The 23,492-nt window shown below is 40.2% G+C and overlaps 2 protein-coding genes across 2 annotated transcripts; one reads left to right on the top strand and one right to left on the bottom strand.

Annotated features, from left to right (window-relative positions):
* Positions 1 to 407: 407 nt before the first annotated feature.
* Positions 408 to 1,878, bottom strand: LOC133709565 (uncharacterized). Its single transcript, XM_062135346.1, has 2 exons — positions 1,388 to 1,878; positions 408 to 640 (listed from the first exon to the last, which is right to left on the bottom strand). The coding sequence occupies exons 1-2, from the start codon at positions 1,786 to 1,788 to the stop codon at positions 598 to 600; spliced, it is 444 nt and encodes a 147-aa protein (XP_061991330.1). The 5' UTR covers positions 1,789 to 1,878; the 3' UTR covers positions 408 to 597.
* Positions 1,879 to 9,893: 8,015 nt separating this feature from the next.
* Positions 9,894 to 11,534, top strand: LOC133710758 (uncharacterized). Its single transcript, XM_062136894.1, has one exon. The coding sequence runs from the start codon at positions 10,035 to 10,037 to the stop codon at positions 11,442 to 11,444; it is 1,410 nt and encodes a 469-aa protein (XP_061992878.1). The 5' UTR covers positions 9,894 to 10,034; the 3' UTR covers positions 11,445 to 11,534.
* The last annotated feature ends 11,958 nt before the right edge of the window (positions 11,535 to 23,492 follow it).

Here is a 23,492-nt window from a genome sequence, read left to right as displayed (position 1 = left end):
TCATCTTTTCTTTATTTTCAAAAGTTTCTGTTAGGTTGAGAGAATCAAGTAATTGAAAACATCTCCTGGTTTAAACCTTATACTAGCATTGCTAGGAATTACCCCATTGCACGCTGATCCTTCTAGTACCCTTTGCCTCAACAACCACCATTAATGGTTGCTCAAGGACTTTGCATTAAGATTTGGGATTTGAAATTCATTTTGCGAAGGATGCAAAACCAATGAAAAATCTCTTACAACTGCACACAATTTTTGACAAATATGACAGCATCAATTTTTGTGCAGTCTTAAGTACAAGTGCTAATCTGGAGGTTAAAATCCCAGGAGGAACTTGTGGAATATGGTAAAAAGGGTCATCTAGTCTGTTTCACAATTTTGATTCTTTGAACTAATTAGAGTTCTCCCTGTGAACTGATCATGTTTGGTGGCATAAATATATATAATGTTATTATTCAAACATGTTGCACTGGTCCCCCAACAAAAAAAAAATACACACCATAGGATGTTATAATTTCCCAGTAGGCAATATCTAACTAGTACATATACCTTTCTCATGACCAAACTTTTAGACTTGCTCCATCAGAAATCCCGGTACTTTTAATTCTTTCTGCCTTCACACAAGATAATGTGGTAGCCATGCCTGCACACCAGAATAACAAAACAAGCTCAGCAAGTGGGGAGCAATACTATTTAGCACATTTAAAACTAGATAATCCAACCATAATTGGAAACTGAATCCATGGAGTGAGACTCATAATAACTCTCAATTGACAAGACTGATATGAGTGTTAGAGAAGAGATGCAATCAAACCCAACAAAATTTCCAAAGGAAAGAAGCAATGGACAACAACATCAAAACAATCCCACACACTCGGGCTCCAGGGGGTTAATAGAATATGAAAATGTTTATAAAATTTGGTGTGGTTTGGGCTTTATAAAATTTACACCAAACTCATAAACCTAAAACCTCCAGAGATCACTTAAATGAACAGAAGCACATTTGTTGAGCTTTGTAAATTTGGAATCCAACACCAAAATCAATGGCAAGTGAATCTCTAAAACAACTGACTAGTGTTGTGCATGAACCGAGACCCTAGAGTGACAATCTATTATAAAATCAATCCCTCAACACATACAATCAAGACTCAATCACCCCGAACCGACAGTAGCAGAGAAAATTACCTAAACAAATCCACCATAACCAAGAACAAATTTCAGTATCACAATTTAAGTCTTCACAGCTTGCAACAGTACATGCCCTTCCTATTCCACCACATTAGTTTTCCAAAGGAACAAACAAGCACTCTACTCCAGTGTATAGCAGAGAGTAACAAATGCATCAGAAAGACTATAAAGATCTAAAATTGCGAAAAGTATCAACACATACGTGGACTTGAAAGCACCGCTGGTAGCCCCAATCGGAGTGCTGAAGGCCACCTCTTGAAAAGGGCCGGCCATCTTCCCGCGAGGGAACCACCCGAGGTCGCCGCCTTTCTTCCCTGAAGGACACTCGGAGTACTCGGCGGCCAACTTAGCGAACTCCGCCGGAGGGACCTTATCGCCGTTTCCGAGCCAGCCGTCCTGCAACTTCTTGTAGGCTTCGTTGATCTTGCCCTGCTTCTCACAAAGTATGTGCCTTGCCTTCACATACGTGCAGGTGCCGAGCCCATCGGAAGCTCCGCCCTTGCCGGACTTTCCTTTTCCCTTAGAGCCGCCGCCCTCGTCGCCGCCGGCGCCGGCTGCGGCTTTTCCCTTGCCTTTTCCTCCGGCCTTGGCGTCCTTGCCCATCTCTAAAACCCTAAAATTTGCGAGGATCTTTCGCCAAAAATCAAATCTTGAAACTGCGGAGGCTCACCTTCTGAGATTGCCAACCTAAGATGAAATGCTAGCACCTATTTAACCTCAAATTTGTGCGATATTTACGATTTTTGCCTTGTTCTGTTGGACTATGGATTTTTGCCTTATTGGATGAAAACAATAGACCCAAGGGGCCAGGTTTGCGTTTGAATAATTGTTGCAGGCCCGTTAAGTTGTCGAACTATGTTTTGTTCCTTCTTTTTCTATTGAAAATGAAAGTTTTTACATTGCTCAATCTCAATCCTTTATTTAGATTAGTTTCTGACTTTTTTCTTCGAATATTGACTTATTCCTTATTAATCGCACTAATATTGTGCTGATTTCAAAGACAGAAAATCCGGAAACTGTGAACCACTTTCGACCAATAAGTATTTGTAATGTTGCTTATAAGGTCATTACCAAGATTACGATAAATAGACTTCGTCATTTACTCGTTAAATGTATCTCTAATAACCAAGGAGCCTTTGCTCCAGGTAAGTCTATTCATAACTCATGAGTTATTTTCTAAATTAATTTAGAAAAAGCTTATGACTTTCTTAATTGGGACTATTTGGTTGCTTGTTTGCAGGCATTTGGTTTTTGTAACAAATGGAAAATTGCCTAGGTACTGTTTCTTTTTCTATTCTGCTTAACGGTTGTCCTCAAGGTTCTTTTAAGCCTACTAGAGGGATTCGACAGGGAGATCCACTTTCAACTTATTTATTTATTCTTGCTATGGAACCCTTCATTAGAAGTTTAAACCATCTAACTACTAGGTCTCGAACACATGTTGGCATTTTGACTTCTACCCATGGTTTTAAGGTTTCGAATCTTATGTTTGCGGATGATTGTCTTATTTTTGCAAAAGCTTCTCATTCAGCAACAAAAAATATTTTGCATACTTTAAATCTTTTTTCTGAAGCTTCAGGTCAGCAAATAAATTATCATAAGTCTACTATTTATTTTTCAAATAATATTTCATCATCCTTTAAAAGAGATATTGCTTGTTGTTTAGGCATTCAACATAAATCTTCTATTGTTAGGGTATCTAGGAGTTCAGAATATTGTTTACTGGAAAGATCCTCTTAATTTTAATGATCTTACTGTTAAAATTCAGAAGAAGTTAGCTGGTTGGAAAGCCAATACTCTTTCTCGAGGAGGTAAGTTAACCTTACTTAAATCAAATCTCTCCGGCATGCCTAATCATATTCTTTCTTGTTTTAAGTGTCCTCATACTCTGTCTCATAGAATTAACAAAGAATTTAGGCAGTTTTTCTGGGGCAAGTCACATGGTAATGTTGATTGGAATCAAGTATGTTTACCCAAATCCAAAGGTGGTTTAGGGGTTAGATTACCTGTACATTTCAATAAAGCTGCTTTAGCTAAATTAGGTTGGAAAATCCTAACTCAGCCTTATAATTGGCGGGTACAGTTAGTTACTAGAAAGTACGTAAAGCATCATCATTTGTTTACAGTACAGAAAAAAGTCTCTAATTCATTGGCTTGGAAAGGTATTATTGATGCTACAAAATTACTATTGCAGGGCATTCGCTGGATTGTCGGGGATGGTCATAATATATTATTTTGGTCTTTTAACTGGGTCTTTCCTTTTCCGGTTTTTTCATTGCTGCACAAAGATCAACGATCTCATTTAGATTGGAATCTTACAGTAGCACACTTTATCAATAATCATACGTGGGACATCCATGCTCTTCAGAATATTTTGCCTCAGGATATTGTCCAACAAATTATAGCAGTTCCTATTCCAATTCATCCTACACCGGATACTTTTGTTTAGGGACCTTCGTCTTCTGGGAAATTTTCCATTAAATCTGCTTCTTGGCTTCAGACTCAGGCTGTTCCAAGTCATTCAAGATCTTCACTTTTATCCAAAATGTGGAAGTTGAACATTGCTCCTAAGGTAAAAAAATTTGCTTGGAATTTACTTAGAAATGCACTTAAAACTCGGGATAAAATTTTTGTCTATAACCATAATATTTCTCCACTTTGTCCTTTTTGTTCCAACTCTTTAGAATCTACTGATCATTTATTTATGCATTGTCCTTTTGCTCTTCAAGTTTTGTATTTAGTTCCCACTCCTAACCCTATGTCTTGGAATAGCTCTTTCTTAGATTGGATTGACCACATTGGTAACAATTCTTCTTCAACTCATCATCTTGCTTCAATTTTCTATACTGCTAGGGCCATTTGGCATGGTAGAAATAAATTAATCTTTAAGAACTTTCAAGTCTCTCTTGCTTCTTGTGTGATTCAAGCTTTTTTGTTAAGCTCTAGTTATCAGAAGGCTAATCCCCGGTTGACTCGCCCAAAGATTTCCAAATTCTTTCATATCAAGTGGCAACCTCCTGTAGATACCTCTACTAGCAAGGCTAGTTTGCTATCTCACCAAGCATAATTAACACCCTCTTTGGGGCACCCACAAGCCATGGTGAGGCCCAACCGCTACTTGCATCTTGTAGCCCTATGTTCAAGCTACGCTACGGTATCCGGAAGTCGCAAATCCGTCGCCGGGAAGCCACCTTTCCGGCCTTGCCAAGTTGCCTCCACAATATGCTTTTCTAGACTAGAATAGTGATTTTAGTCATCCCACATCTAAGAAAATGTAAAGGAGATGGCTTCCTTCACCTATAAAAGGAATGCCTCCTCCACTTAAACATCCATCCCATTACATCTTTTGTAATCCCCTTGGGCCGCAAGGCTCAACACACTAGTGTAACATTCAAGTGGACGTAGTTTCCCGCTAATGCGGGAAACGAACCACTATACATCTCGTGTCACTCTCTCTCTCTCTCTAAAGCTAACTAGAGACCCCCTCGGTCACTAACGTTAACACCTCCAAATCCTAATCAAGTTAAGTTGAACTTCGATGGCTATGTTCGAAATGGTCTTGCTACTATTGATTTTGTTCTTCTCAATAAGGATGGTAACCCTTTATTTGCAGCAAATAGACAACTTAGGATTGCTTCAGTGCTTGTTGCTAAGGCAACGAAGTTAAGAGATGGGTGGTATACTGCTCTTTTGCATCATCATTTCAATATTATTGTCGAAGGAGATTCAAAGTTATTAATGAATTGTGTTCAAGGAAGATGCCAGACTCCTTGGAGGATTAAAACACATTGCAGGATATTAAGGCTCTTACCCATCAGTTTCAGTCAGTAATATTTCGGCATGTCTATCGGGAGGCCAATTTTGTTGCAGACCGCTTAGCTTCAGCAGCGCATACTTCTTCTAATCCTTCTGTTTGGGTTTTCTATTTACCCCTTTCGGTGTCCCCATCGTTCCACTTGGATCAGTTGGGAGGGGGTGTTAGTCGAGGCTTTGTTTTCTAGTTTTGTTTGTTTTTCTATCATAAAATAAAATAAAATGCCTCAATGTATTCTTGAGGTAATATATATTAGGGCTGGGCGTCTGGACTTGAAAACCCGAGAACCCGGCTTGAACAGATCAAAAAAGCCTGATTCGGTTCGGTTTTGTATTGGAAAATACCGGTTCGGTGCAAAGCCTGACCCGAATTACAATTTATCGGGTCAGTGTCGGACTTGATATTTTTTGGGACCGAAATACCGATACGGACCGAATCATCCTTCTGCTCTGCTCTTTCTTCATTCCCCTTCTTCCTCTGCTCTCTCTTCTGCTATCCTAGGTTGGATCACCTGCAAAAACTCCTTAAGCTTAGGATCATCAATCTCATCCTCATCCTCACTCCTCTTCTCTCCCATGTCGCCCCGGCTTTTCCTGATGGCCTCCCGAGATTGAGATTGAAGTAGATCGAAGTAGATTGATGAAGAATGAACTGGAAGAAAGAGAAGAGTATCTGTAGTTGATGAAAGACATGGAAGAGGAAGGAACTGAAGAAAGAATATGGGATTATGGGTTTTCGGTGAGGATGATCTAATGGTGTTGATTTGATGAATATATGGTAAATAGAAACTGCATAATGGGAATTACTGCAGCTAAGAAAAGAAAGGACTGGGTGGAAGTGGAGGAGAAGAAAAGAAAAGTTGTCTCCCACCACCAAGAAAAGCTGCCTCCCAAGCATTAAACAAAAGAAAAGTTGCTGTAGCTACCAAGGAGAAGAAGAAAAGAAAGGACGGGTGGAAGGGAAGAGAAGAAAAGAAAAGAAAGTTGTCTCCACTTTCTTTGTCTCCGCAACCAAGAAAAGCTGCCTAGGAGGAAATAAATATAAACTTTGCAAGCAAAATGTCAATAGCGTCTCGTGCTCCAGTGGTTGGGAGTAAGGCTTTCGTGTTTCGGCGGTTCAAACCTCACCTCTTATCGAATTTTATGTATATTTTGCATATTATTGAAGTTGCAGACAAAGTTGAAAAAGCCCGAACCGACCCGGACCGATTATTTAGGGCTCGGTCTCGGTTTTACCAAATTTCGGGCCCGACCCGACCCGAGCCCATGCCTAAAATATATACAAACTTGTATTGTTCTACTAATCCTTATTGTAAATTTGTTGGCTAATAATGCTAAACTTAGTAAGCTCTTTTCTAAAATGAAATTAATAATGATTACTAAAAACATTTGTTAATCTATTTATACAGAGTTGTTTGAACCTAAAATGAGCATTTTGGTCTGACAATGCGTGTCTTGGAGAAATTGAGCCAATGTCAGTGGCTCAAGCTATATGTTGTCGACAAGTTCGAAATATATTATTTAGAGGCTAAATAAAGCCTACCTGCAGAATTATGGAAGATTATGCGAGCTGCAAGAAAAGGAAATGATGGAAGCATGGAAATGAAAAGTCAACTTTAGCACATTTTCCTACTTCGGCTAGGAGAAACCGAGCTAAACAATGAAGGAGGGGCGGCAAACTAACCAAAAGAAATCCAAATGAGCTAAAAATTTTCAGATTCATTCTAGACATCCCAAGTATTATTTCTTATGATTAGTGAAAGAGCTAGTTTGGAGTGGAAAACCTTCAAACAATCAGTCCAATTTTCTGAAAGACAAAACTGGAAACCGGACTTGTAAGGAGTCCAGCAGCGTTTCCGGACCAACCACATGGAAGTAAGCTCTGAAATTTTACCAGAATGATCTACACTCATGGTGGATCATTTGATATGAAGAAGTCGAAGGCCCATTCTGAATTCTTGGTGGAGATATAATTGAAGGAATAAAGGAGCAGAAAGTGACTCAAAACCACTCCAAAACTCATCATTTTCAATTCCATTAGTGCTTAATTGGAAAACCTATCATGATTCCATTAGTGCTTAATTAGAAAACCTACCATAATTCCATTAGTGCTCCATCATGATTTGTTTAAGGCCAACCACTATGGCTTGGTAGCCTATATATAGAGGCTACAAAGAAGTAACAAACACACACACAACTCATCAACTAATCTCTATGATTACTCAAGTCTCTCCGGAGAACCCCTCTCTTTCTCTTACCGGTGATCACACTCCAGTCCTAGTCTTCTCAGGAGCCAACTGTCAGTGCCACCAAACCCTCTGTCAAAGTGCTTCGGTCCTAGTCTCTTCGGGAGCCGACTGTAGTACCGTGACCACAACGGTTACGAAACCAGCCAAGCAAGGGTAACGCCCTCGCAAACCAGCCAAGCTAAAGTCACGCTTTAGCAAGTTCTCCCCACTTCCCAGTGATTTTCGCTCTGCTCGATCTACAACGTCGAGTATCGATTGTGTGATTTCAAAGAAGCTAAGCAAAAGTCCTCACTATGAGTCACAAAGAATCCTACGACGAGGTTGGTACTCTCCTCGTCCACAATCGCACGAAAGAAGTCAGGTCAAGTGACACCCCCGACGACCTCACCCTACGGTGCTGGCACGCCCGCGCAAGAAAAGAGACTCTTGACCGGCTGCAGCAAAACTGGAGCCAAACAAGAGTAATTGAGAAAATACTCAAATATTCTCATCCATAGATTATATTAAATTAATTTTTAATAAAACAGAATAAAAAAATAAAATAAAAACTTTCTCCATAGATAAACTACCCACTATGTTAGGGCTGTCAATTCCGACACGACCCGATAACACGACTCGAAACCTGCACGAAATAAAGCGGGTTGAACCCGCACGATTAAAAAGCAGGTCGGCCGTGGGTCAACCCGCCATGACCCATTTAATAAATGGGTCGGCCACGGGTCAACCCGCCAACACGAAGTGAACCCGTACAACCCGATTATGCTATACTTACTCTTGAAATTTTTGACGTTGGGAGTATTTGATCATAGGATTAGATAATTTGAAATATTTTGCTTTATAATTATTGGATTTAATTATTTATGAATATATAAAATTATTTATATTCTTCGTCTTGTGGAGTTTTTAGTGAATTTAATCAATTTATGCATTTTTTTAGTTAAATGGATCGCATTATTAACCCTTAAATGAATCATTTTGTCCAACACGACACGACCTATTTGTTAAATGGGTTAAGCGGGTTGGAAATGGGTAACCCGTTTAATAAATAGGTTGGGTTTGGGTTTAAATTTTTGACATGATTATTAAATGGGTTGGGTTTGGGTTTGTATCTTGCGACACGACAAATACCTTAACCCAACACGACCCATTGACAGCCCTACACTATGTCTACTTGTGTGGAATCCACTTTCAATGTAGACAATCATCCACTATATGCATATAAATTTCTATAAAAAAAAACTTAAAAAGTGGCTTAAAAATAAATCAAGAATAAAAAGGGGCTTAATGGATCATGGATTTTAAAATTTTGAGGGAGGGAGGTCACTGTGTAATATTGCTTTTTTCATATTGAATAAAAATGGCTGACCTCCTTCTACCCAAAAGTATTTCCTCTTTAATTTACTAAACTCTTTTGTAAAATGAAATTAGTAATGATCACTGAAGACATTTGTTAATATGATCTAGGAGAACAAATGAACTATGCCAACCATTTTCTTGACATTAGTTTTCTCCAACATCTCATTCAATCACATGATAAAAAAATAAGTTATATCGAGTTTCTAGTACCTATTTCTTATGAGTTCAAATTGAGAAATGATTATTGAGTTCATTTACTTGCAAGAAATTTAGGTCTTATCTTCATGCTAGAAGTGAGCTAGCTGGTCATATAATTTCACTTACAGATATTGTGATCCTAGTATCATGATATAATGCTTCATTTGAAACGTGAAATCATAGTCGAAGGAAAGCTTTCATGTTTTAACTATCACGCTAATGTGTGGCAAGCATATCGTGTAATTCATGTACCTTCATTTTAATATTACATGACTCACCATATTAATATTTTTCAAAAAACTTAGATCAATGAAAAAAGTTTATATGTTAGAGCATCTTTAGCAGACTCTCTACTTTGGCTCTTTAGCTATTTTGGAGAGCATGTTTAGCTTTTTATCTATTTTGACAGCTGCACCAGACTCCTAAGTGGATCTCCATTATAACTTTTAGCTATCTCGCTCCTAAATATAGAGAGCGAGATGAGGCTCTCTATAATTTAAAACATTCATTTTGAGTTATTTTATGTAATTTATAAATACATTTAAACTATTTAATCTCATTTAAAAAATAATATAAATTCAAAACTAGCTAAAATAGAGAGCACTGATGTAGACGTATTTCTAAAATGGCTAGCTAAAATGACTTTTTAGCTACTTTGGCTAAAATTTGACTCAAAAATGACTAGCATTGTTAAAGATGCTCTTAGTGATTAGTTTTTGTTATAAATGACATGATCAAACAATCGTAAAATTACGGAGTATATTACTAAAATTAAAACGGAATAATATTTCAGTTCAACTATAGCATGTTGCTTACTAGTTACTACAGATATATGTAGCCCTCTTTTGGATTGATTCTTGACACAGGTTACCAAAACAAGAAAAAGACCCTCTAGAAAACGGAGTCAAAAAGATTTATATACCTTCCTTGTGTTTAAGACTGATCATTTTTTCAAAGTTTCAGACTTTCAGCTTCAAGACCTAAAAGATGATTCTTCACACACATTTTCACCGCTCCTCTGAAAAGACGGGGACAAACATACATCGAAAGATAAAAAGCGTCCAAACAATAATATACAAACCCAGATTTTGGTTTTTATTTGCAAAACTATCATCAAACCTCTCTCTGTAACAAATTCAGAGCCTTTCAATCTGAAAACGTGTCACAATTTAACTGGTTGCAGTTCATACATAACCTCATCCACTCTTACAGAGCTCCTCCACCTCCGCAGCCATGGATACAGCTTCTGCTACTACAATGAAAGCTCTCAACTTCCTTGCAACTCCAACGAACCAAAGAGCAACGGCCTCAACTAACTTAACCTCTCAAACTCCACCCACTAAACCAAACTCACACACTCTTCATCTCCAAAGCTCAAACCCCAGAACCAGAGCTATCTTTCTCACTCGCTGCTCCACAAAGCCGGACACAGACACTGACAACCAGGAAGACCAAAATTCGACCGTTGAGCCCAATTTAAATTCAAAACCCCTAAACCCTTCCCCGCCCACGTCAGTTGATCCACTTTCTTCTCCTATATCATCATTTCCTTCGTCTTCCACCAAAGGACTGGTGTTCGATTTGGGTGTGGAGAATTCATGGGACGGAGCAGGAGTTGGGTCCCCAGTCGTGAAGCGATTCCTCGGCGACGAGGAAGAGAGGTGGTACATGTGGTATCACGGGCGGTCCAATTCGAATCCGGGTTCGGATTCGATCGGGTTAGCGATTTCGAGCAATGGGGTTCACTGGAACCGAGGCAGAGGAGCGGTTCAGTCGAGCCAGGATGTTGGTTTGGTGATGAGTAGCGGCAAAGATTGGTGGGCGTTTGATACTTTAAGCATTAGGCCTTCTGAGGTTGTGGTCATGTCAAGCTCAAAGGTCAGAGCTTCTAGTGCTGTGTATTGGCTCTATTATACTGGTTATAGTCCCGAGAAGGTAGAGATTTCCAAGGTTCCTATCGGTTTGGAGAATCCGGAACAGTCCGGGCAGGTGTTCAAGTCTTTGCCTGGCTTGGCAATAAGCCAGGATGGGAGGCATTGGGCTAGAATTGAAGGGGAGCATCATAGTGGAGCTTTGTTTGATGTAGGGATGGAGAAGGATTGGGATTCTTCATTCATTGCTGGGTCTCATGTTGTGTTTCATGAGAGAGGGGATCTTAGAATGTATTACCATTCATTTGATTTGGAGAATGGGCACTATGGCATTGGGATTGCAAGGTCTAGGGATGGGATGAAGTGGGTCAAGTTGGGGAAGATAATTGGGGGAGGGAGGAGTGGTGGGTTTGATGAGTTGGGGGCAATGAATCCTTGTGTGGTTAGGAAAAGGGGAAGTGGCGAGTATTTGATGGCATATGAAGGTGTTGTTGGGAATGGAGGGAGGAGTATTAGGTTGGCAGTTTCAAGAGATGGGTTGAAGGATTGGACAAGGTGTGGAGATGAGGCCGTGCTGAAGTCATCTGAGAAATCAGGATGGGATAGCAATGGAGTTGGGTCACCATGCTTGGTTCAAATGGATGGGGAAGAAGATGAGTGGAGGTTGTATTATAGAGGTGTTGGGATTGGGGGGAGGACAGGGATTGGAATGGCTGTTTCAGAAGGGAGTGATTATAGAAGTTTTAGAAGATGGGCAGGATTTCATTTGTAAGATTGATTGATATACATGTTCATTGTCGTCATACTTGTGTTACCATGAATGAGTATAGTGTCAGAATGAATGAATCAAATCTTCCAATCATTCTCATTTTGATGTCCATTAGTTTATGGATTAGCTCTACTTGAATAATGACTGCTAAACTTGGGTTGCCTCAAATCAGTAATACCAAATGTTTTATGTGCATAAACCATAGTCAGTGAGCAAGCCATTAAGTTCAAACAATTAGAGTGGTAGTGAACAGTGGAATAACTGTTTCCCCTGTATATTGTGATTTTGCTTCTTTTTTTTTTTTTTTTGCCAAACAAAACAGTAAAATTTTATCATGAAAATGAAGATGAAGATCGAAATGGGGAATGTATAGCCAAAATTCCATATTTTTTTTTATAAAATGAATTAAATAACAAATCAACGTGTCAAGAACAATCTAATCTTACTTGGTCAAAGTTAAAAGCCTAGAAAGAATGAAACCATATCTTGTCATTATTCTTATCATGAACAAAGTTGCAACTGCATCCGTCAAAACATGATGAAATGCGGTTTTTTGGAAGGAAGAAGAAAAATGCTATGTGTTCCTTATGATAATTTATTTATATTAGTTTTGGTGTTTGAGTGGCGGCTATTAAAACAATCATTCAGTAACTTTAGGTGGAATTGGATTAGTCAACATTATAAAGTCATTATATCGTTTAAAGAATTATATAAAAGCAGTTGGTGTTTCAAATTGGTGAGTCACGTGGATATCTATCAATCTCAAAACATGTTTATCATTAATTCCTTGGATATTAAGTGGAGATAATTCAACAAAAGAAAAAAAACACAAGCACACTTATTTATTTATACAAATATATGTTATAAAAATAAAAATAAAACTAAAAAATAAAAAATAAAAAACCGCCTAGTCCTCGCCTAGGCCCTGGGTTACCGTCCGACTAGCGCCTAACGTTTTTTAGAACCTTGGCAACGAGAGGAGCACTACGTTTGGGCGACACAAGGGGGAGTGTTCAAGTAAATCCAGAATATGTATCTGACCCAAACTCTAGGTTACTTGACCTTCTGATAATAGGGTTAGAATTAGAGATAATATCGGAGAATCTTAGAGATTTTCAATCAATGTAATATTACGTTTCCTTGTACAACTCTGATTCTATGCCTTGTAATCCTCTATATAAAGAGCCCCCTATTATCAATGAAAGTACGACTTAATTCTCTCCCAATTTCAGTTTTCCTAAAACAAGATGAGGTTTTTCTAATTGTTTTGATTCCATAAATTGAATATGTTTCGTTTTGTCCTTTTGTTAGGTTTTTAGGCTCTTTTCTAGTTAGACTTTATTTAATTTAGGGGCGTGTATTCATTTAAGAGTCTACAAGATTTTTTTGTATTTTGAAAATCTATGGGTATTCAATTGAGATTTTAAACAATCCTCTAAAATCTTGATGTATTCAATTAAGATTTTGTTCAAGTAAACCTTAATTTGTGTTTGGCCCAAACTCTAGGTTACTTGACCTAGTGGTAATAGGGTTCAATTAGAAGGATCTAGATTCCTATTCAATGTACGATTACTTTCCTTGTATGATTGAGATTCTATGCATTGTAATCCTCTATATAAAGAGGCCCCTATTATCAATGAGAATACACAGCAAATTCCTCTCAATTTCAGTTTCTCTACAACACGTTATCAGCACGAAGCCCTAACCCTGAAACCCTAAATTCGTAGCCTTCAAATCCCAGAAACCACCGCCGCCCACTTTGAAGATCTCAACTCCAGGAATCCAGAACCGGCGGCCCCGCCCCCAGAATCGGTCGGAATCAACCTGAACCGGCCACCGGAAGTGTCCAAACCGGCCTCCCTAGAAGAATCCGAAGATCTCCAGCCTGGTTTGCCATCTTCTCGTCCACCCCTCAAGGCCACCTTTTGTCCCAAGCTGCATCTCGTTCCCAGATTCCGGGAACCGGAAACCTCATCACCGGAACCGGCCTAGAACCACCGGAACCGGCCGCCTGAAGGGACTGCACCACTGAACCGCTGCCTACCTCAGTTAACCCAGCCCAGCAGCCCAAAGCTTCGGCCCAAAGGGAAAGAAAAACCCTAGGCCCAGAAGCACAACTGGATCTCGGCCCAAAGTCAGAAGCCTAGCAGCCTGAAGCCCACTGACATCAGCCTTGCGTCATCAGCCTCGTCAGCATCCACGCAATCATCCAGTCAGCCTACCACGTCAGCAACCAGTCGCCACGTCAGCACCTCTGGTCAACATCAGTCAACCCTCCGGTCAACGACCGGTCAACCTTTTTCCGGCAACTTTTTCCGATGACTTTTTCCTACCATCTACAGTAACTTTTCCGGTTAAGAATTTCGGACCACTTTTCAAGGTAAATATTTTCTAAAAGTTCCCGTTTTTGAAGTTTTTCAATTTCTTCTTCCTTTTCTCGGGGACTTCCAACATCTCTTCTTCTACCCCCCTTTATTCTTCATAGGGGAGACCAATAGCAGAACTGTGGGGGTTCGTGCTCACTCCAAGCTTGGAGCTTGTAGAGTCCTCCAAACTTAGAGTTTGTTGAGAAGAAAACGATCGACCACATACATCGTCGTTTCGATCTAATCCAAAACCCCTATTGGAATCGGATTTTCTTGGAAGCGACTACGCTCAGAAAGTCCCTAATTTCTTGGAAGCGACTACGCTCAGAAATTTTATAGTTTTCGTGGTAGCCTTCTTCGCTCCGAAACTAACCCTATTTTCTTGTTGTTTTTCAGGATGAGTAACCTGAACAAGTTGAGCTTCGCTCCACTAGAGACAACAGGCGCAGGATACCACAAGTGGGTCCGTGATGTGCGCCAGCATCTTAAGGCTGATGGGATCCTGAGTACGATCCAAGAGCCAAGTCAGGACGTGCTTACTCCTCAACAAGCTGCTGCTTTTGAAGCAAATAGAGCTAAGAGAGAGGCGAATGAAGCTAAAGCTATCATTCTCATGACAAGGCACATGAATGACGCGCTCCAAAATGAGTACCTCAATGAGGAAGACCCAAGAAAACTATGGGTAGAACTCGAGCAGCGTTTTGGCAACGTCCGTGATTCCCTGCTTCCAGACTTAAAAGTGAGATGGCATAGCCTCCGCTTCTGTGATTTCAAGTCTGTACTTGACTACAATTCAGAAGCACTTCGTATCAAGTCTATGATGGAATTCTGTGGACAGAAAATCACTGATACGATGTTGATCGAGAAGACTCTCTCCACCTTCCCCGTCTCTGCATTGATGATAGCCAAAAACTATCGGATTGATGTCAATGCTAGACGCATCACAAGATTTCATGAGCTTATTGGTGCCTTGAACGTAGCTGAAAAGCACGACAACATACTTGTGAAGAAATATAACTCTAGACCCGTGGGAACCAAGTCAAATCATGAGTCTAATTATATTCGCGCCTCCAAGGGAGGACGCAAGGAGCGAAACCCCAAGAATAGGGATAATTCTGGACGTTCTGGTCCATATTCTCGCCCTAAAGAGGAAGGAAATCGCCAAGATAGGCGTGCACGAAACCGTGGAGGTAAACGTGTGAAGAGAGAGAGAGAGGCCAAGCCTCCGGTTATGGTGGTAACGCCACCAAAGGCAATAACCGTCTACAAAACGCTCCCAGAGCGCCTCGATCAAGGGAACCTGACCATAATGATGCTTGTCTCAGATGTGGATCAAGTGGACATTGGGCAAAGAAGTGTACTGCATCCCAGAACGTTGCAAACGCATACAAGATGTATCGTGAGGCAAGGGAGGCAAATTACATGGAACAAGAAGATCAAGATGGCGATCTCGATCTAAGGGTGGAAGACTACAAGGATCAAGACCCAGAAACTGGCGATTTTGATTAAGTCTTTTTATTTTCCAAGAGATGTAGGCAATTGCCATATTATTTTTGTAGTAGATGCCAATGCTATTAGTCTTTCTTCAAAGTAGGCGTACTCAATGTAAGTGTGATGTCTAGGAAGGTTTTGAGATAAGTGGTACTTAAGCGAGCCTTGCTCCACCGACATCTCTCTACTCACCTGGTCACATTTGTATTGGAATTACAGAAATGAGTTAGACGACTACCATTGTTTTGCATTAGCTAGTTTATTGGATTAGACTTTCTTTGGTTAAAGAAACGATGATGTAATTCCGTTTGGCTTATTAATAAAAAACGAGTTCTTTTCTTTATGACTCCTTTTTAATTACGAGCTTTTCTTTCAAGGAATTGATGAACTTCAATGTCTTGCGGATAGTGCGACTACGCACACCATTCTACGACATAGGCAATTATTCTTGGAGATGTTGCCTACATATTCATCTGTGACTACGATGGCTGGGCCATCAGGTTTAGTTTAAGGACATGGAATGGCCCAATTCCTTTTGCCCAATGGCACCTTGATTAAAGTCACTGAAGCTCTCTACGCTCCTAAGGCAAACCGAACCTTATTGAGCTTTAAAGATATTAGAGCCAACGGATTCCATGCGGAAACGCATAGTGAGAACGGAATAGAATTCCTTTGCATTACCTCTAATGATTACGGAAGAAAGCGCATCTTAGAGAAGCTTATGTGTCAATCTAGTGGACTCTATGTCACTACAATTCGACCTATTGAATCCAACAATGTCATAAGAGAAGATCTCTTGGATTCAGACACATATTGGCTTTGGCATGACCGACTAGGACATCCTGGTCGTGATATGATGCACAGTATACTAAAGACTTCACACGGATATCCATTCTTCAGAGTGAGAAGAAGCAAGAATCGAAAATTGATTCCTGGACTTAGCAAGACCACAACAATTGCAGCATCTGGCGCTGCAACCGTCTTGGGGCGCCATAGGGCAGCCCAAGTCCCATGTGATGACTCCATCAATGGCGCCAACCATGAGCATGACGCCATGGTTGTTCCTCCCAATGGCCATGACGCCATACACAACAATTCCCATGGCTCCAACGCCATGATGGGAGATGTAGTCACACATTTTGCTTCTAATAGAGCTATAGACGCTCAGGCCCAACCAAAATCCTCATTGGTTGCTTCTAAGGCCCCTCGCTCTTTCTGCAAAGCCTGTTCATTCGGGAAATTAGGATCGAGACCGTCCTACGCAAATGATCCCAAAATACTCATTCCATTCTTACAGAGAATCCAAGGGGATATCTGTGGACCAATTCAACCATCATGCTGACCTTTTAAATACTTTATGGTATTGGTTGATGCGCCGACACGCTGGTCACATGTCGCGCTATTGTCCACTCGAAATGCTGCTTATGCTAAACTCCTCGCCCAGATTATCCGTCTACGGGCTCACTACCCTGACCATCCTATTAAGTCAATTCGACTTGATAATGCTGGGGAGTTTACATCGAAAACATTCGATGACTATTGCATGTCACTGGGGATTGATGTAGAGCATCCAGTTCCCATGTTCATACCCAAAATGGTCTCGCAGAATCCGCTATCAAACGACTACAGATGATAGCCCAGACATTGGTTATGCCCACCAATCTCCCTGTTTCTGCTTGGGGATATGCAATATTGCATGCGGCGATGCTAATTCGTCTACGACCCACTGCAACCCAATCTTACTCTGCGTTACAGCTAGTGACTGGGTACGAGCCTGATATCTCGCACTTACGCACTTTTGGGTGTGCCATTTATGTGCCTATTACGCCGCCATAGCGTACTAAGATGGGTCCACAACGACGAATGGGCATTTATGTTGGATATGAATCTCCAACGATCGTCCGCTACCTTGAACCCTTGACAGACGATCTCTTTACCGCTAGATTTGCAGATTGTCACTTTGATGAGACAGTCTTCCCATCGTTAGGGGGAGATAAGACCACATATGTTCAACAGGAACGACAGGAATTGTCGTGGTCTGTCCCCACTATGTCTCATCTCGATCCCCGTACAGCACAGTCCAAACTTGAAGTGCGAAGAATAATCGAGCTCCAGAAAGTAGCAGACACTCTGCTTGATGCGTTTTCTGATGTTGCCAAAGTGACGAGATCACACATACCTGCTGGAAACGTGCCTGCAAGGATCGATGTCCCAAATACTGGACATCACGCCTCTCCTGTGACACCAGGAGATGGCGCCATTGCCCAACATGGCAATGATGTGGCATCTATGGCCGCAGGTCCCGCAAGAAAGCGCGGTAGACCGATTGGTTCGAAGGATACTCGCCCTAGAAAAAGAGCGAATGAGGCACAAACAAATCCTTTGATCATCGATACTCAAAATCCGTCCCATGAGAATGTTCCGGATTATGGTTATGTCCAAGAGACATCATTGGGGGATGCCTCAATGTCAGAACCTATCCCTGAGAACGTAGAGATCTCTGTTAATTACACTAGTGTACATGGGACGTGGGAAAGAAACTTCATCATCATTGATGATGTATTCGCGTATTCAGTGGCGCGTGAAATTATTGAGACCGATGACATCGAACCACGCTCCGTTGATGAATGCCAACGTAGAGCTGATTGGCCAAAATGGAAAGATGCGATCCAGGCAGAACTTGATTCTCTAGCGAAAATAAAGGTATTCGGACCAGTTGTGCCAATACCGCCCAACACCAAACCAGTTGGTCACAAATAGGTATTCGTTAGAAAGCGTAATGAGAAAAACGAGATTGTAAGGTACAAAGCTCGCCTTGTGGTGTAAGGTTTCTCACAACGCCCTGGAATCGACTACGAGGAGACTTATTCTCCCATAATGGACGTCATAACGTTCCGCTACCTTGTCAGTTTGGTAGTTTCCGAAAAACTGAACATGCAACTTATGAATGTGGTTACTGCGTATCTATATGGGGATCTAGATACAGAGATATACATGAAGATTCCAGACGGAATTCAGTTACCCAAATCAAGTGGCTCTAAACCACGGAGCGCGTTTGCGATTAGATTGAAATGCTCACTATATGGATTGAAACAATCCGGACGGATGTGGTATAACCGTCTAAGTGACTACTTGATTGGAAAGGGATATGTCAATAATGAACTATGCCCATGTGTGTTCATAAAAAGGACAAGTTCCGGATTTGCAATAGTAGCGGTTTATGTCGATGACATGAACATAATTGGCACCCTTAAAGAGTTAAGGGAAACCGCTGAACACTTAAAATCCGAGTTTGAGATGAAAGATCTTGGGAAAACACGGTTTTGCCTCGGTTTAGAACTCGAGCACCGTAGAGATGGTATCCTGATTCATCAATCAGCTTATACCCAAAAGATGCTTAGGCGTTTCAACACTGACAAGATTAAGCCTTCAAGCACCCCAATGGTCGTCCGTAGTCTTGATCCAAAGAAGGATCAATTTCGTCCAAAAGATGACGATGAAGAAGTGCTAGAGGCAGAAGTGCCCTACCTAAGTGCAATAGGCGCATTATTGTACTTAGCACAATGCACAAGACCAGATATCTCATTCGCTGTGAACTTGCTAGCTAGATATAGCTCTGCGCCAACACGACGCCATTGGACTGGTGTTAAAGATATCTTTCGATACCTAAGTGGTACGATCGATATGGGCTTGTTCAATCCCTACAGAGAGAAGATGGATTCGGACCCATCAAGTGCCAGGGATGCCACACATGGTGGACTGCGTTCCCTCTCCCCATCCCAAAACGATATAAGTGTTTTGGAAGGTTTTGCTGATGTTGGGTACCTCTCTGACCCACACAAAGGTCGCTCCCAGACTGGTTATGTTTTCACCATGGGAAAGACAGCGATATCTTGGAGGTCTACAAAGCAGACCTTAGTCGCTACCTCTTCGAATCATGCAGAGATTATTGCTCTTCACGAAGCAGTTCATGAATGTATATGGCTTCAATCCATAGTCACGCATGTTCGAAGCAATTGTGGTTTGAAGTCTACCACAGATGAGCCAACAAGCATTTATGAGGATAATGCTGCTTGCATTGAACAAATGAAGCAAGGCTACATCAAAGGCGACAACACCAAGCACATATCGCCTAAATTCTTCTACAATCAGCAACAACAGAAGCTCCTCAAGATCAAAGTGAACCAGGTTCGATCTGAGGACAATGTGGCAGACTTGTTTACTAAGTCATTGCCCAAATCCACGTTCGAGAAACATGTGGCAAGAATTGGCTTGCGGAAATTATCTGAACTCCCATGATCGTAGTCATCAGGGGGAGGCGCAGACATCAGGGGGAGATGTCTACATGTTCGTCTCGAAACGTGAAGGGTGTGTTGTGCTCTTTTTCCCCTTCGACCGAGGTTATTTTTGTCCCACTGGATTTTTGTTACTCGGCAAGGTTTTTAACGAGGCAACGAGAGAAGCACCGCGTTTGGGCAACACAAGGGGGAGTGTTCAAGTAAACCCTAATTTGTGTTTGGCCCAAACTCTAGGTTACTTGACCTAGTGGTAATAGGGTTCAATTAGAAGAATCTAGATTCCTATTCAATGTACGATTACTTTCCTTGTATGATTGAGATTCTATGCATTGTAATCCTCTATATAAAGAGGCCCCTATTATCAATAAGAATACACAGCAAATTCCTCTCAATTTCAGTTTCTCTACAACAGATTTAAAATTATCCATTTAAATATGCAGATATTCAAAAGTATACGGATTTTTAAGGGTTTCATTAAATGTTGGATTTTGAAGGATTTTATAGTGCTTTTTGTACATATCAAAACTAAAAAACAATCCAATCACTTCCCAAGAGATTTTGATGGATTCTTTCTCTCTCAAAAAATGAAGATCTTCACCAAAAAAAAAAAAAACAAGAAGAAGAAGCAGCTCTTAATAGGTGACACTCATCCATTTTGTCTTAGACCTATCTTCCCACTATCCTCCTCTGCCTCTACTCTCATCTAATAATTTTTTTATTTTTATCACTATAGCTCTGGAAGCCTTAATCCTTCTAGCTAATTAAGCTCATTTTCAATGGTATTGTTAAAATGATAGATACACACATGTTTCTTTTTTTTTTTAATTAAACCCGAAGCCGGGTGCCGATATATATACATATATTCATCTAAAGCCAGAATATGCCGTTACATACACACATGTTTCTTTTGTAATTAAATTAGATATGAAATAAATTATGTCATTAGTTTACTACTTTATTTTTTGTGTAACATTTTGGTTGATTAGTTTTCTCTTATTATTCATATATCATTATACACAACATAAAGAATGGTAGATTGCCATATATATATATACACACACACACACACACACTTTTTTGTCACTGATATAGCATTATAGTTGGATCTATACATCCATTGCTTTTAAAGAAAAATAAATTAAAAAAAATTAACCTACCAAAAACATCATTTTTTTTAATCAAAATAATCAATTCCATTCATCAAGCCAGAATGGCACGGATACATACCTTCCCTTGCCAACTCTACGGCAAGCTAAGGACGTGGTATGCTAGCACCACCCATTAGACAACCAATGCTCACTTATTATACGCAAGCCTATAACTATGACAAAACTAGGACACAGTAAATAGGCATAGTTCAATACAAAACTAAATTCTCTCATTGCCATCCAAACTAGGGCTAGGAGGTTTGGCCGGGACCACCCTCCTGGATCCCAAATACAAAACCCCATAGAATTAGATCCCAACAGTTTGGTCCACAAAAAGGTCCAAGTCCAAAAGGTATTCTTATTTGTTTTGGGCACCCAAAGCCCAATCAACTTGGGCCATACAAGTGATTTGGGCACCCAACCGCAATTGAGTCCACCTTCTCCTACACCGATCGTCGCCGCCGTCGCATGCTTAGGACGTCGTTCATCAAATCTCTCACTCTTCAGGCGAAGGGGCTCTCTTGCAGGTTGGAGTCTTCGAAAAGCTCTGGCCATCCCTTCGTGGAGTACAAAACTTCGTATAGGACATTCCTTCACCGTTGCCCACTGAGAACAGGACTATTTCCCCTGCCGTGATCGGACCACTGGTAGATCATTCACTATCGCCCAATTAAACTTCATCCACGGCAGCAATTCTAGATCCTCACCAGCCTTGAGTCGTGCTCTGCTTGGTCGGATTCGACCTAGATCCTGGACGGAGGTTTCCCCGACTACCAGCCTCCATCGCAAAACTCTGTCACCTGCAAATCCATCCTTCTTTCTAGAGAATGTAGAGAGAGAGAGATTGATTGAGAGCCCATCGAATGAAGTCGAGGTTGGAATACTCTGAGAAGACAGTGAAAAGCAGAGATAGAGACTCTACTTTTTGTTTGCACCGACTAGCGTTGCTTAGATCCCCAGCCATGGCGGCTAGGGTTTGATAAAAGCTGGAAGAGGATCGATGCGCCTCATTTTTCTTTTTTACTAACGTAAAATATTATTTTACCAACATACCAAAAACATCATAAGGACTTGTACAATCTAAACAAATACCAGTAAACCAATCCATTAGAATCAATCAGAGTCCATATAGAATTTAAACAATCCGTGGATTAAGTAAATCCATAGATTATAAAAACTCAAACAAAATATTTTTAAATCTGAATTGAATACACCCCCCTTAGTTTTGATATATTGTAGTGTGTATTTGTTGAGTTACATAATTTTTCGTCTTAATCAATTTATTTCTTTATCAAGTCTTTTTTTTTTTTTTTGAATAAATCAAGTCATTATGATAAGAAAGATTTTGTTTTGCTTTAATTTATTTATTGATTATGGAAGTTTAATAAGCACCTTCGACTCCTTCGCATATAAAAGTATTAGACGAGTCGTATTTCAGTGTTACTTTGGAATATGTTTGCTCACTTGTCGATCACATTTCTGCAAATATTTATGTGTAAATCATTATGCAATTTTCCAACCAATTGATAATCGTGAAGGCATTCGTAATCGTGATTTCTTAGTTATGAACATGAACGGTTCATGTTTGATAGATTTGGTTCGTCCATATATTTGATCTAGTTCGGTACCTTAACGATTAGCAAGTTGGAAGAAAATTTTCAGAAGTGATCTACTCATGCATACATAAAACATCTAACAGTTGATTTACTATAATGTAATTGAAAAGTTGGCCTGCCAAACCGTTGATTAGAAAATCATCAACTAGTCCTCATTAGATGGGCTCCTTATATATTTATTCGGGATATTGGTGTTTTTTTTCTTTCTTTTGTAGGGTATTGATTAACTCATTAATTTGATCTTATGCTGTGACTTCTTATTCTAAGTAATATTTTTTTTATCTTCCTTAGTTATAAATTAAATAGTTAAACATATTAAAAGGTTATGACTCCCGCGTCCTGTGAATTAGTTTGTTTTGAGCTTCCGAATTCTCAATATCGGTCCTATATGTAATCACAAACCTCCAAGCATTACTATCTTCCTTGACAGAACATTGAAATTCAATTTAACTAAACTAGGATGTAAGCATTGCTAACAAGAAATATTGTTATAACCCAAATTTTAGATTGGTCCATCAGGAATATGGTTTCTAAATGTGGGCTCTTGACAGAATAGCCTACTTGATTATGATTTAATTCTGATAAGGCTAAGAAAAGCAGAACCCATTGCAAATGGGGCCAATGAACTGGGAAACTGGGAAAGTATGGAAAACATTTTTTGTTCAAAAACTATAATTGGAAATAGCTACCTATAACGAAGAGTCAAGGATATGCTCGTATGCAGAGATGTTCCCCTGGTCAGCAGCTGACAGGGATTATTGCTCAACTACCGTCCGATTTCAATCGGACGGTTGACATGTATTTAGATTTTTCAGAGATGATACATATCAACCGTCCGATTGAAATTGGACGGTAGTTGAGCAAATAATCCCTGCAGGTCAGCTGCTGACCAGGGGAACGGGACCGTGCTCCTATGTTAGCTAATTATGGAGTTGGTCTTCATTCTTCTATTGTAAGTTACTTTTCTATAGAAATTAATAGTTTTCGATTTTTCATTTTATTTTCTATGGAAAGAATTGGGGTCCAAGCTCTTTTGGTTTTGTTTCTTTAATAAAAAAAGGGGAAATTACTGGTCCCCCCTTTAACTTTTGGTGCGTCGACAGTTCAGTCCCTGTTATTCTAATTTTAACAG

This window comes from Rosa rugosa, chromosome 5 (genome assembly GCF_958449725.1).
Source record: "Rosa rugosa chromosome 5, drRosRugo1.1, whole genome shotgun sequence".
Lineage (NCBI taxonomy): Eukaryota > Viridiplantae > Streptophyta > Magnoliopsida > Rosales > Rosaceae > Rosa > Rosa rugosa.
This window is presented reverse-complemented; position numbering and strand designations above follow the sequence as displayed.

Coding starts and splice junctions, on each gene's coding strand:
- LOC133709565 (XM_062135346.1), bottom strand. CDS start 1,788: ATGGGCAAGGACGCCAAGGCCGGAGGAAAAGGCAAGGGAAAAGCCGCA. Junction 641..1,387: donor AGCGGTGCTTTCAAGTCCAC/GTATGTGTTGAT, acceptor TCTGGTGTGCAG/GCATGGCTACCACATTATCT.
- LOC133710758 (XM_062136894.1), top strand. CDS start 10,035: ATGGATACAGCTTCTGCTACTACAATGAAAGCTCTCAACTTCCTTGCA.